The sequence below is a fragment of the Protomyctophum bolini genome (assembly GCF_963924005.1).
Source record: "Protomyctophum bolini genome assembly, chromosome: 11".
Taxonomy (NCBI): Eukaryota; Metazoa; Chordata; class Actinopteri; order Myctophiformes; family Myctophidae; genus Protomyctophum; species Protomyctophum bolini.
This window is the reverse complement of record NC_137872.1, coordinates 30715174-30730135: the sequence shown is the minus strand read 5'-3', so window position 1 is coordinate 30730135 and position 14962 is coordinate 30715174. Positions and strand designations below refer to the sequence as shown.

Here is a 14962-nt window from a genome sequence, read left to right as displayed (position 1 = left end):
TGTGAAAATAGCCGAAAATAGCACGCCTCGCAGCTTGTAGTTTGGCTATTTTCACAATATGTATCTGTGGAACTAAATGTACACTATATGCAATGTAATGCCTAAGTACTTGTCATTGGTAGTGGTTTGGTCAATATAGGCCTATACGGGCCGGGCAGATGCCATTGACAGTTGACACACTTGCGAGTCAAAACAACCGGACACTCAGTGAAATACATTGAAGTCTAGGACAGCCGGCTGGACCAGCCTGTGAACAAACACTATTTCTGAAAGGTTCAGGAATATATAAAAAGAAAACATATCACAGGTTGTTTTCCAATCAATTGTCTTTCGATGTGCACACTGTGAAATGTTAGTGAGGCATAAGTGCAGGTGGTCAATGATTGATGGATAGTCTCAGATACATTGGCACGTTCAGAAACGTGTACTTTGTGCTCTTAAATTCTCTATCTCAATAAACGTATACAGTGTGCACATAAAGCAACACAGCTGAAAACAATGTGTGATATATCTTCTCTTATTTCCCTGGGCCGAGTATTTCACAAAGGTCGGAGTCGTTCAGAAACAGTGTTTGTTCTAAGCTGGTCCACCTGGCTCATTGACTACAATGTATTTCCACGGCTGCAGTTTGGCTCCCAATGCAGTAGATGGCCGTATACCTTCTCTTCATATATCTTGATTTTTATAGTTGGAGATTAAAGACTTGGGTTATTTACTTAAAGCAGCTGATTTTGGTCAGTCAATCTCAAGATTAAATGTGTACTTGCTTGCCAGTACTGCAGCTTGTGTAGATCTCATACGTTCCTTTCCGATCCGTATTCCTGGGGAGCTAATCTATTTTCTCCAACTCTTTTTCCTGTAGAAGGATTTTAATTTACAAATGCAATTACAAATCTAATCCATTATTCAGTTGCATGGGGTCCGCAGTGTGCACTGCCTTGTAATTATTCATACGCCCTCAACTATCCAGTTGTAATTACTTCAACATGCAGCCCACACTCCACTGTTGTTCTGCACTTTGACAACGCAAAGGACCTTATGTAAGTGGATCTTCCTTGTGGGGGACTGATTATTTTCACAATGAGTCAGCTATAGATGATTGATGTTTTTAAACAGAATTAAAATGAAGCTATGTTCACATTTGGCAGTATTTTGTGAGATGAGAGGACTTTGATCCACTGGCCTCTTTTTCGTTTTTTTTTTCTCTCGAAGAAACAAAATCAGGAATAGGCCTATAGTTACATTAATAATGCATTGGAGGCTAAATCTGTGAACGCAATCATGCTTAGAATTTGGCCATGCAGACAGCTTCCTACTGAAGCTAAGAATAACCAAGAGGTGGATTTGAACTTTTACAGTATGTCCCTCCATGAAGAGCAATTGTTTAATCTAGCATCGGTCAGAGGAAATATTACAAATGTATTCAAGAAGAAAGTTGCACCCTTTCTGCTTTCGATGACGTCAGTCACCACAAACCTTTAACCTTGGTCTGTGGTCTCAGCTGCAGACCCAATCCACTGTCAACCCCTTCTCACAGGGCCTGCATGCGTGCGTGCGGGCATGCGCACGCGCGCGCGTGCGTGTGTGTGTGTGTGTGTGTACTGTACTGTATGTGTGTAATGCATGGCTCATCTGCCATTTCCCTGGGGGTTGAACTCGGTTGTTCTTATGGCCTGTCTAGGTATTGATTCATTATATGCCATGAACTTGGCAGACTTTATTGTATTCATTTTATAGCCCAGCCTGCAGTGTTGGCCCCCCTCTATTGCTTTCCTGCATGGAGTCATACTGTATGCCTATAATCTGTTTATACAAGGACTAAAATGCTTATTTATACATCCAAATGACAAAATCCCTCAATTCAGACCTATAGTTTAGCTTTATAGCCTAAAAGACAAATGTGTGAAAATGAGAACCATGTTGAAGACTCTGTACAAGCCACAGTCATTTATGTAATGTAAACCCCTGGTAATTGAAACAAGAGTGAAAGCTTAGGGTCTTTGGTATCATGTACCACAACAAGTTTGACATTTTTTTGCAGACCTCCTATCAACAATTGTTCAAACAGTTGTCTCAGTTGATTTCCCAGGCTGCAGGGATTGTCACAGCTGGAATAACAGCTTGTGTGGTTTGGGCTCCTGTTTTTTTCCAGTCACACAGCCGTCTCTCGGCGCAGCATTTTCACTGTCACCCAACACACTTTTAAGTACACGCACAAGTTGTAGATACTTGCGCGAGAGCGCGACACACACACACACACACACACACACACACACACACACACACACACACACACACACACACACACACACGTTACTCTGTAACAGTATTAACAGCAGATAGTGCCTTTTTGTAGTGATAATGCAAAACATAGAAAAAACTGTCAATACATTGGAAAGTCTGTAGATATTCTCTAGCCCATTTCTGGTCAATGATATTGAGTGGCATTAGATGAAAGGACGTAAGAGTAAGAGTAAATGCACGGTAAAATCCAGAGCCTTAATTAATGTAACTCTGAGTGTACATGCACTCTCACAGAGACAGAGACATTACATGAACACTAACACTGATTTTACTGTGTAATGTATCCTCAATTAATGTGTTTATAAGTCTTATCCCCCTCCAGGCAAGCATCACCTGTCTGTTGGTTCCTGAATCTTGGAGTGAGGTAATGACACTATAGCAGCCTTTTTTAAATGATCGCTCATATTTCTCAGACTCTGGTATAGCAAATATGAAATCCATGATAACCTTTCATATAACATTTGCATGTAGTCTGCTGTATGATGGCAATGATCATATTCATGTTCTTGACTCATGTCATCATTGCATAGTGGTGTTGTGGTGTTGTGGTGTTGATCTTGGTCACCTCACAAACAACAGGTGATTGTAATTAAATAGCAGGTGGTTATCATTAAATGACCACCATGCCGAGCTATGATGCGCCATACTGTATTATGGCAAATGACGCGATGAGAATACTATGAATACATTAAGGACATTTCTATTATACACATTAGTGTTCTTTCTGAGAACTATTTATGTGAACTACCGTATAAATACATTACATTTGTTTTCATGGGCAATAGACTATAATTAGCTGAGCATCCCACTGAAATGTGGTGACTTATAAGATGAAATGAAACAACGATTTTCCATGGCGTTTTGTTATGTGGGAGTTATATGGGGATTCGGTTGTAAATAACGAGCACTCTATTTAAGTTATTTAGCATTTCTTGCATTCTACAATCCACATTTACAATTATGTGCCATCAGGGACCAGATTTCTGCAAAGAAATAAAATAGAAGGATGCAGTTTTACCCAGGTAATGCATGGGTGTATGGGAGTATGGTATAGAAATACCAAACATAAAACTCTTTACCAATATGAAGTTTACGCAAGAGTACAATCTGCAAAACAAAAAGGTCCAGGCTTAGAACGCTAGGTGGTGGCAATTGCCCCCTGACACCCTTGGTTATATGTTATAATAGTTATAGTACATCTTTCAGAAAAGCAGAGACAAGAGTCAATTAGCTGTCTCCGTTAGTTGTACTCACGAGGATGATGCTAATATTGCACCAACACCATATTGCAGCTTTCTGAAACGTAACATGTTAAATACACTAAAACAGTGTAGGACTAATAGAATACAATTACCAAACATTTACCAATGGACATAAAATGTCATGGCAAAATGTCATGGCAATTAACTGTTATGGCAGTTATAAAAAAAATGTAAATGAGCTCATAGTGTAAGTTAAATGCTAAACTTCACATCAGACATAATGAAATATATGACTACGTTTTTGGATCTCTCACAGGGGAACCTTTCATGTAATTTTCAACCTTCAGTTTACAGTGTGTGCACACACAGTGTGTCATCTCTTTAAATGTTTTACAAGTTGGAGGGCATGTTAATTAATCGCTGTAAGGACACACTGGGGATTTGAAGAGCAAAGGGGCCAACGGTTAAGCAGCGGCAAGTGAATCAACAAATTGAATGATATGGCGAGATTACATAACTTTAATACGGATCACATCTTAGCATAATATGTGGACTGGGCATGAGGAACCGCACCCCTGGCTTCTGTGCATTCAAATGTTCACCATAACCCCTTAAACCCTGTATACTAAACGGACCTGAGTTGGCTCTGTACCTGGTCTGCTCTTGTTTCCAAAAATCTCTTCACCAGGAATTGCCCATCCACAAGCCCATAATAGGACACGTTATGAGCTTGTAGATCGGCTATTTCTGGCAAACGTTTCAGCCAGTCTTCTGCAGTCACACCTCCGACGCCTCACTCCTGACAGGGATGTGTAAGTCAGTGCTTTCAATAAAGGTTCATACTGTACTGCATAGGTGCAAAGGCCTATTCATACTCCAGTTTCAGGTGATGACCGTAAAACTGGAGCATGAATAGGCCTCAAGTCAGTCACACCTCCGACACCTCACTCATCCCAGTCCTGACGGGGATGTGTAAGTCAAGGGCATGGTGGCACAGGCGGTTCAGCACCGTCCAGCTGGCCTTCTGCTTGACGAAGAGCCGCAGCTTGTCCCTGAACGTCTCCCCGAGGAAGCTGTAGATGATGGGGTTCAGGCAGCTGTTGGAGAAGGCCGCCAGGTTGACGATGTGGCCCGTGAGCGGGTAGTCGTGCCACAGGGTGGTGGTGGCGGTCTGCGGCGCTGACGGGTCCCGGAGCAGCTGGATGCTGATGAACACGTTCTCCGGCAGCCAGCAGATGAAGAAGACCAGCACCACCGCCACGATCATGCGCAGCGCCTTCTGCCGGCGAGGCCACAGGCCGCGGTGCTTCCGCGAGCGCATGAGGATGCGCACGATCAGCGAGTAGCACGCGCCGATGACGGAGAAGGGCACCAGGAAGCCGATGGTCACCTCCAGCCACTGGATCTCCGTGACGTTGGCGAAGCAGAAGTGCAGCTCGCCGCGGTGCTGCGTCTGCACGATGGCGAAGGGCAGCAGCGTGGCCAGGATGGACGCCATCCAGATGAGGCCGCAGCTGACCTTGGCGTGCTGCAGGGTGCGCAGCGGGCTGCTGCCGATGGAGCCGGCGATGGCCATGTAGCGGTCGAAGCTCATCCACGTGAGGAAGAAGATGCTGCTGTACATGTTGACCTGCAGGAAGAGCGACATGAAGGTGCAGAGCACCGCGTAGTCGTAGTACTTCTCGTTCAGGTTGAAGACCTCGATGAGGGAGTCGGCCACGAGGATGAGGTCGGCCACGGCCAGGTTGACGAAGTAGAGGTCGGGAATGGTCATCTTCCCTCTGTGGTTTAGGTTCACCACGAGGATCAGGATGTTACCGATGAAACCGATCGGAAAGAGGAGGATGGTGTAGAGGCACGAGAGGAAGAGGCTAATAACGTAATATTGATATACGTCCGCGTTCTCGGTCAGTTCCGGGGTGTTGTTGTAGCCGTACGACGTGTTTGCCTGTTCTGTGCCGTTTGCATAAATCCACACCAAAGAGGATGTCTGCACTTCCATGCTGGCTAGCGTGTCCTTTCTTGAAATGTCCCGGCTCATAGGTCACATACGGGTCACCTATAGCTGCCACATACTCGAATTGCACTAGTAGTCCCCAATTCTCTGTATCGAAAGGGTGACTCATTTATGCTGCGTTTGCATGCTGACAGAAGTCAGGTCATTTCGACGAAGAAGAGTTTAGGGTGCGTCTGACCCCATGCTGTCTAACGTCAGGGTTCACCTAACCCAACAGACACCTGCAATAGGATGAGACGAGACCCACCACCACCACCAGCACCTCCTCCATGTTTTCAAACAGCCTCGTCCTTCTTATGTGATTAAGACTCACATCCTCCAGGCTGCCAGACCAGAACCTGCTGCTGCTGTGGACCCGAAGATTAAGGGATGGACTTCTTCCGTCTTTTCTGTGCGGTTTGTTTTGCACAGGCCGTGACTCTAGTGCTGCTTTGTCTCCTCAAGTCCATGTGCATCCTTATTCAACGAACCTCCGTCAGTGACGCTGTCGCCGCCGTGACACCCGAGCTGTGAAGCGGAGAGAGACGATTAAGTCATTATCAGTGGTGTACTGTAAAGTAACGAAGTACATTTACTTAAGTACAATTTTGATGTATTTGTAGGCCTACTTTACTTGAGTATGTCAAATTTTCAATACTTTTACTTCTACTTGTATTACATTTCAGAGGCAATTATTTGAAAACTTTAGTTACTTTGTAGATTTTGATTATTATAAAAAAACATATGCGTTAGCCACTTCAGCCCTATATACATTTTGGCCATTTGAAAATAGCCAATCTACAAGCTCACAATGCATCGCGATGTGACGCATTGTGAGCTTATAGATCTGCTATTTTCAAAATATCTGTACACATCTGAAAACTCTAAATGGCATGACATTCTGCATAGTAAGTACCTTCTATTTTTGGTACTTGGTTTAAGTACATTTTGACGTCAATACTTTTACTCGAGTGCATTTTTTAATTCTGGACTTCTACTTGTAATAGAGTATTTCTGCATTGCAGTATTAATACTTTTTATGTCAAACATGAGAGTAGGCGTACTTTATTTACTCCTTATTAGGTGCAATGCCTTTTAATACATTTTGTATGAATCAAAAGGGATGTTATGTAAGAGGATACGGACGCTGATGAGGAGAACTGGGGTTACATAATTGCACAGCTGTGAGAGGGGTGTAAAATGGAGAGGTTGACCACCAGCAAGCAGGTATATTATTAAAATTCAAGCGCCAGACTTAAACAGATGCATTGAAATGCCACTTTAGAATCCTCAGCCAATCCCCTGCTCAGTCACACACAGGCACTGATGGAAAGTAACTAAGTACATTTACATACAAGTACACTACTTTTCCCAATTTAAAAGTATTTTTACTTTACTTCCAATACTTTTACTTCTACTCCACTATCTCAGAGGCAAATATTGTACTTTTAACCACATTTATTTGAAAATGTATTAGTTACTCTGTACTGTAAATTGTGATTATTATTATAAAGTAATGCAATGCAGAGTATTTCTGCATTGCATTACGTACCTTTTCCACCACTGCACACAGCCCTGTCCAGTGTCCACACCCCATTAGTATTAATTGGTGTGATGCTGGGAAAACATATTTTATCAAAACAAAACATCTAACTCTGTTTTGGCCTCGGTCGTTGAACGGTCATCTTTAATAAAATGCCTTCTTTCACGTTATATTGATAATGTCCGTATTGTCGTGCCACAAATGGGTTTCAGGATTTAGTAATTCAATGAAATATATCATTCATGTTCATTTACGTGACGGTCTAATATGACCCACATTTCCTGCAGGGTACCTTTATCCAAGACTCTCAGATCGACTTCCCGGTGATTACACAAATAATGTGGCTGAACAAAGGAAACCGTGACCTTTATTTCCAGCTCCTGTAGCTTTATTTCAACCTGAGGAAAATCTTTACTAATATAATATGAAGGCCTAGTTTGCCTACGATGGTTTACATAAAAGCTTTGCATAATATGCAATTTGTATACCCTTGCGAAACAATATTAGTCTAGTAGCCAGCCGATAGAGCCCCATTGTGAACCCGGACATGTTGAGTACACCAAGGTTTTATGTTAGAAATGTTTAGTATGGGTCCCCAGCATGTAGAAACTGCCGGATGCTAACTTTCATGTATGTTGGGCAATTTTCATAATTGGCATAATATGTGACCATACCAATTACAACCTATAGAAGGCAAAATATTCAAAATGTCATCATATTGTGCCTTCTATAGGTTGTTAATGGTATGGTCACATATTATGCCAATTATGAAAATTACCCAACATATGCAAGTTAGCATCCGGCAGTTTCTACATGCTGGGGACCCATACCAAACATTTCTAACATAAAACGTTGGTGTACTCAACATGTCCGGGTTCACTTTTTGGCTACTAGGCAATATAGGTATATGTTTCAACAAAGTTCAATGACACTGTTACATAATATCATATTTCTCATATTTTGGTGATATCTCCATTAAATTGAATGTGATTTTGAATTGCATAAACATGCCATATTTGAGAGTGCTTGAGCCCAGTATAATCTTTTTAGTTTACAGGAACATACATAGTATGTCAGCATTCGGTACAAATATTTTATACATTAATCTATAAATATCATTATGCAACAAGCTGATCATATTAAACAAGGGGCAATTTTGCTTTTTGACTGCTTTGCAAACAAAATTAGATCAGCTTGTCTAGACAGTTAGGAAAAAATCACACAGGTTGATCAAACACCAAAAGAAGCACCAAAATCAATTCATCCACAGTAGGTATATGAAATGCATTTAACCACTTTTCAATTAAAGTTAATTTAATTTAATTAGAAGTACAAAATCAGAGTTTACCCAAACCAGAATGCATTTGCGTCTCTGAGAGTGTACACACTATCACACACTTAAATAAATAACAGTAAGGATTTTAATCTGAACATTCACAATAAAGGGAGAAAGTAGATCTCACGAACAAGACTTACTTTACTCTTTTTTGATTAATGTTGGGTCTGTTGCCTAGCGTCCGTCTTCAGTGCAGAAGTCAAAGAAGTGTTGTTGATTTGTAAATCCCATATCCAGCTGAGCCTGTGCTCCCAACATGCACCACCTGCTGTTTAGCCCAGCCCAGTAACATGAATAGAGGCAGGCAGGGGGGAGAGAGAGAGAGAGAGAGAGAGAGAGAGAGAGAGAGAGAGAGAGAGAGAGAGAGAGAGAGAGAGAGAGAGTTGTCAGACAGACAGACAGACAGACAGACAGACAGACAGACTGCCTGCCTGCCTGCCTGCCTGCCTGCCTGCCTGACTGACTGACTGACTGACACTTCTTGCCTTGGAGAAAGGAAGAGAGACAGATAGATGGAGAGAGGGAGATGGAGAGTGGAGAGCCAGAGGAGAAGATAATTGGCCGTGAAGGCACACACAGTGAAAAATGAAGCACTGTGAATCAAATCAGACCCCTACTGAATTTCACTGTCTTGCCTAGTTCCCTCCAAAGTTGTTGTGCTTTGGCAATCACATGTCCAGAGCTATGGTAGGACAGGTTGTGTGTAAACACAAAGATGAGTGCAGCCTGCCCTGCTGTTTGTCTTGATCAGCCCTTGGATGCCATGGAAACCACTTTTATGTAGTCCTTGTTCACCTGGGGCTCTCTGAGACCTTTGACCTTAGTATGGGCAAATATAACATTTATAGAACCAATAACCGACTTGATCTTGCTCATGAAGGTTGAAAAGCAGCTTTTTATTGCACGACGGTGGCATGCACTTCAAGCTCGCGCTGCATTGAATCGCAACGAACAGATAAACAATCGTTCGTTAATCGTAATCGAGGCAAACGTTTTCAATGATAATGATATTCCTCCAACCCTACGTTGACCCACCCACACAGTATATCAAATTATGATATTATATCATAATATTAATCTGATTTGGTATCTACTTTTAAATATTTAAGGTTTTTAATTGAAGACCTCTTGTCTTTTAATGCTTGAATTTTATCATACAAAACAAGTCTTGCTTTTCCTTTCACGTCACAGAGAAATGAGTGAAGTCGAATGGCCTTTTTACCTGTCATTGATCATGGTGCTGTGTGTAGTGTACATGAATGCCTTTACATGTAGGACAATATATTCATTACAAACTCTATACAGCTCTTAGTCACCGCTGCGTGTACTATTCAAAAGTGGACTGTCCTGCTTTATGTACAGGATGCCAATCAAGAGGGTATATGTGCATGCCGCATGCATAAAGTGAGTGTCAAATCGACTGACAAAGTGAGTTTAACGTTGTTTAACGTTGTTTAATGCATAGGACTTTTCTGTTTGGTGGTATGGGCTGTCAAGGCCAGAAAGTACCCTTTTGGCACTTTTGGCACTCAGTAGGCGTTCCTGCATAACTTCCGTGTATGATGATAATGTCACGTGCGTACCCTCTATACGTTTTAATTTACAATGCCATTCCATACCATTCTTTCTTATAGGCCACTTGCGATTTTCCGCACCTTCTGCATGCACTCTGCTGCAGACAAAATGTAAAGGATCACCCATTCCTATATCTTCAGATAACTGATCCTCACTGATCATTAATGTCCGCCTGGTACAACCACGCTGCAGTCACGGAAATCACAGTGATTTCCGCCACCGGGGTGGTTGTGGAGGCTACATTAATGGCACCATTTCAAGTCTATTTGGTCTGTGTCTCAGAGGAGGGCTCTGTGGGCAATTCAAAAACCTGCCCATGCCAGATGTTATAATGAGCATTAGTATGGAGGAGCAATAATATGAAGATACGGTTGAAGATGGCCAATGGGTGAAATGCTCCTTTAATGTTCAACAACTGTATCATTTTAAAACAGGAAATCTACTGAATCCATGGGTTGTCTGTGTGCAAATGGTACAGTATGGGGTCATTTTAAGGTTACTCAAACCTATGTATGTTGTTGTTGTTTTATGCTGTTTTCATGTTATATTATTGTTGAAACTTTCTGTCGCGGTTATTCTTGGCCATGACTCCCTCATAAAATGCATCCTTGACAAATCTGGTTAAATGAAGGTTGAATAAAATTTAAAAAAAAATATATAATATTTGAATTATATTAGCAACATGGAAATAAACCATGCTTTTCACGGCAACGTCAGATGCCTCTCTAACCAAAACGCTGTGACGTTCAGCTGAGACTTTGAGTCTGCCAGTTTATTTCATTTCCATTCACTATCAATAAGGGGGAGATGGAACAGGCCTTGTGCTGCAGGTCAAAACCTAGCATCCTTCAGAACAAGTTACAGACATACCTGTTAGATATGGCTTTTAACTGGACCCAGCCTTCTGCATATAGTCTTCTAATTGACAGTATACCTGTTACTGTTAGATATGGCTTTTAACTGGACCCAGCCTTCTGCATATAGTCTTCTAATTGACAGTATACGTGTTACTGTTAGATATGGGCTTTAACTGGACCCAGCCTTCTGAGATCTTCTACAAGCAACACAATTATTTCCCCAACACTTTAAGCCTAATTTAGAATTGAGGATTCTACGATTCTCTATAGAAGTAGTCTCTCAAGACAGACTGTTGACTCACGTCAATTTTCCTTTATTTGCTGAGTTCTCAGATTGCTTTAGGAGTGATAAGGATTGACACAGGGTCAGAAAGGCCTACATTATAGGACCAGCCCAGGTTGTGGTTAGAAGGTTTGGGGATAAAACAAGAGAGGCGATGTTGAGGTGGTTTGTGCAGAGGAGAAATAAGGAGGGGTACATTGGGAGGTTGAGGTGGTTTTGGGGGGCATGTGCAGAGGAGAAATAAGGAGGGGTACATTGGGAGGTTGAGGTGGTTTTGGGGGGCATGTGCAGAGGAGAAATAAGGAGGGGTACATTGGGAGGTTATGGTGGTTTTGGGGGGCATGTGCAGAGGAGAAATAAGGAGGGGTACATTGGGAGGTTATGGTGGTTTTGGGGGGGCATGTGCAGAGGAGAGAAGAGGAGGGGTACATTGGGAGGTTGAGGTGGTTTTGGGGGGCATGTGCAGAGGAGAGAAGAGGAGGGGTACATTGGGAGGTTATGGTGGTTTTGGGGGGCATGTGCAGAGGAGAGAAGAGGAGGGGTGCATTGGGAGGTTATGGTGGTTTTGGGGGGCATGTGCAGAGGAGAGAAGAGGAGGGGTACATTGGGAGGTTATGGTGGTTTTGGGGGGCATGTGCAGAGGAGAGAAGAGGAGGGGTACATTGGGAGGTTGAGGTGGTTTTGGGGGGCATGTGCAGAGGAGAGAAGAGGAGGGGTACATTGGGAGAAGGATGCAGAAGATGGAGCTGTGAGAGAAGGACATGCAGGTGGCTGGAGGGTCACAGAGAAAAGAAGCAGATGGAAACAGACGATCCGCTGTAAGCGAGCCCCGTGGAAAATAGCCGAAAGAAGAAGAAGAAGACGACTTTCATTTAAATTAAAATAACTGGCCTGGTATTGACACACACACACACACACACACACACACACACACACACACACACATGCACATCTTTGTCTCTTTTGTATATCCACATAAGGTAGACACATTTTTAAGTACATTTCTATGTCATTCAAACAATCAAACTGTCACCGGAAGTCATTCGGTAGCAGTTGGCGACAGGTGGACCATAATGGAACACAGTGCACAATCAATGGAAACAAGTCCCAGAGGCTTCTTGTGTTATCCATAACAATCGTTGTAATCTGCGTACCTCTACAATCTGCTAACTGTTATAATAAAGTATTCAATCAATGAATCAATCAATGGTGGCAGTTGGTGTCATCATTGAGTATAGTGTAGTACAGTATATCCCCAGAGGCATTGCTAAATCAATTATTATAAAGATCATCGCCATAGCAACAAGTGTGGTCCCCGCTAGAAAATAACCTTTGTGAATGTCATGTCTACATTCCTAATTTGCCAAGATTTCAAAGGTGGCCATGCAGGGAAAACATTCATTTGTCTTATTAGTGAAGAAAGAAGAGATTGGCAGAGATTTTTTTTTTTTTTTTAAGAAAAAAACGGATCTGTGTGTAAAACGGCAAACGGCAACATTGCATAATAACCCTAGTAATGTGTTTAAAGGTTAAAAGCTTTATATTCAAATTCGCTCAGCCTGCAATTTTTTGGCTATGGATTCATGGGCGGGAGCCAGACTATATTCAAATAGTAATCAGTCATTGGCTATGGAGGGTTTTGTTTTGTAACAGGGTCGATCTCCCCATCTCTCCAGCTCTTTGGCAAACAGAAAATATATTTTCAGGTCGGGATGCCATTTGTATCCAATCAGGAGAGAGAATGCCACAACGATGATTCATCAGCTTCAATTTTAAAGCGTCACAATGTTTCTCTCTTTTTGTTTTTATTTCTTTAGATCCATTTACACTTGTTTATCCTGCCATGGATCCTATGTGAGCTCTCTCTCCCGATTGGATAAAACTGGTATCCCAACCTGAAAACCTACTGTATGTCTATACCAGAGGGGATAGAGCCTTTTCCATCATAGCCCCCACATTATGGAATGCGCTCCCCCCCAATGTCAAACTGGCCCCCCATTGAGACCTTTAAATCCCACCTAAAGACCCACCTCTACACCTTGGCTTTCAACCCCGGTTGAGTTTCTATGGTCCATGTTTTGTATCCGCTTTGTATTTTCCGTGTGTTTGCTGTTCTCTGTGTTTAGCTACAGTGTATTTAGTTTTATTCTTCTGTACAGCACTTTGTAAACTCTGAGTGGTAAAATGTGCTTTATAAATAAAGTGGATTGGATTGGATCAGTATATAGAACTATTTAACATTCATTAAAAAGAACAACATATCTTCACCAATTATGGTGAATCTATATAATCCTCCCCACATTGACTGATCAGTCAGATGAAAGTTACCGTGACGCACTATTGTTCTCTTTGCAGTCTACTTATGTGATTCTCTTTGTTGTCTATTGACTACAATGCTTACTCTGCTTATTCCCATCTGGATAAAAGTGCCTGCCGCGAAATGTCTTCATCTTGTAGTGCAAGAAGGATGAGCCAGAGATGTCAGTGATGTGGGAAAGTGCAAGACTCTGCAGCCGTGGAAGGAGAGGACGGAGAGAGACAGTCGGAACGGGCGAGGAAGAGAACATGCTGCGAGGAGGGACAGAGGAAGAATGGAGAAATCACAGATTCATGGGTGCATGGCGATAGTGTGAGGGTAGAGGAAGAGAGACACCTGACATTCAAATAACATTTCTGATCCACTGGTTAGAGTCCAGCGAAGAGCAGACTTTGTAGTGTCTTCCAATCAGAAGGAGTGAGTGCATCACCCGTGGCTTCCCTGTGAGTTAGTTTTGGGGTAGGGTGTCAGACTAAAGGCTCATACAGGTTTGGGGTAGGGTGTCAGACTAAAGGCTCATACAGGTTTGGGGTAGGGTGTCAGACTAAAGGCTCATACATAGTCTGGATTTTCGGTGGGTAGGTGACCTCCGAACTACAACATGACGTCACGAGCCGCGGTGAAGAGCAAACCACCGCCACCGCTCCAGCCCTTCTCTCTGTTTTTACTCACCACCGCTCAACGTTATTTCAGCTCCGGTGGTCAGCTCACCATCGGAGTGGTGGTCACCTCACCACCGAAAAACCAGACTATGAATAGGCCTTAAAGGCCTATTCACAGTCCAGTTTTCTGTGAAGAGGTGACCACCGAAACAGTGGTTAGTAAAAATATGTAAAAAAAAGAAGTTTTGTGAGCGGTGACCATCGCGGCATGATGTCATGTTGTGGTTTTCGGTGGTCACCTCTTCATCAAAAACTGGACTGTTATTATGAATAGGTGTTAATGCGGAAACAATGCCGCGGCTACAATCGGCAGTTGGCACTCTCAAAAGAGTGTGGCATCAACAAGACCAAATAACCATGTGTTATGACAATGACTTCAGATTTCAGGTCTGGGCTTTCTCCGAAAGCTCGTTAAAGGTAATCATTCAAGGTTTAAAGGCACTGGATCAACCTCTCCCAGGTTAAATAAACATCTTCGTCCTCCGAGCTTCCTCTGGAATAACGTGTTCACTTGAATGAAAGCCCAAGTATGTAAAGTCACTTACTCTCACTTCACTGAAAATGACACTGGCGATGTCGAATGTCGGAAGCTGTGTTGTTTGGGAGATCAAAACACGTACGTGCAGATCGAGTCATCGTTGGGATCTGAACTGCTTGCACTGGTTGCTGTTGCTCATTGTCACACTAGATGAATTCATCAGTCCTCTGCAGATGAGTGAGTGGTCGTCTTCCTCTTGATGGGCAAGAAAGGCTCCAGACTGAGCACAATATCTGAGATGATGGCGATGACGGTATGTTGCTCTGCGGAAATATCCAGGAAAGCGGACTCTTCTTTGTGCCACGACAGCTGAGATGGGAAGGAATGGCATACATACACACCATGAATC

At 42.7% G+C, this 14962-nt stretch overlaps 1 protein-coding gene across 1 annotated transcript; it reads right to left on the bottom strand.

Annotated features, from left to right (window-relative positions):
* Positions 1-4434: 4434 nt before the first annotated feature.
* gper1 (G protein-coupled estrogen receptor 1) lies at positions 4435-5628 on the bottom strand (the record flags this gene model as incomplete). Its single annotated transcript, XM_080775128.1, has 1 exon — positions 4435-5628. The coding sequence occupies exon 1, from the start codon at positions 5545-5547 to the stop codon at positions 4435-4437; it is 1113 nt and encodes a 370-aa protein (XP_080631254.1). The 5' UTR covers positions 5548-5628.
* Between the last annotated feature and the right edge of the window lie 9334 nt (positions 5629-14962).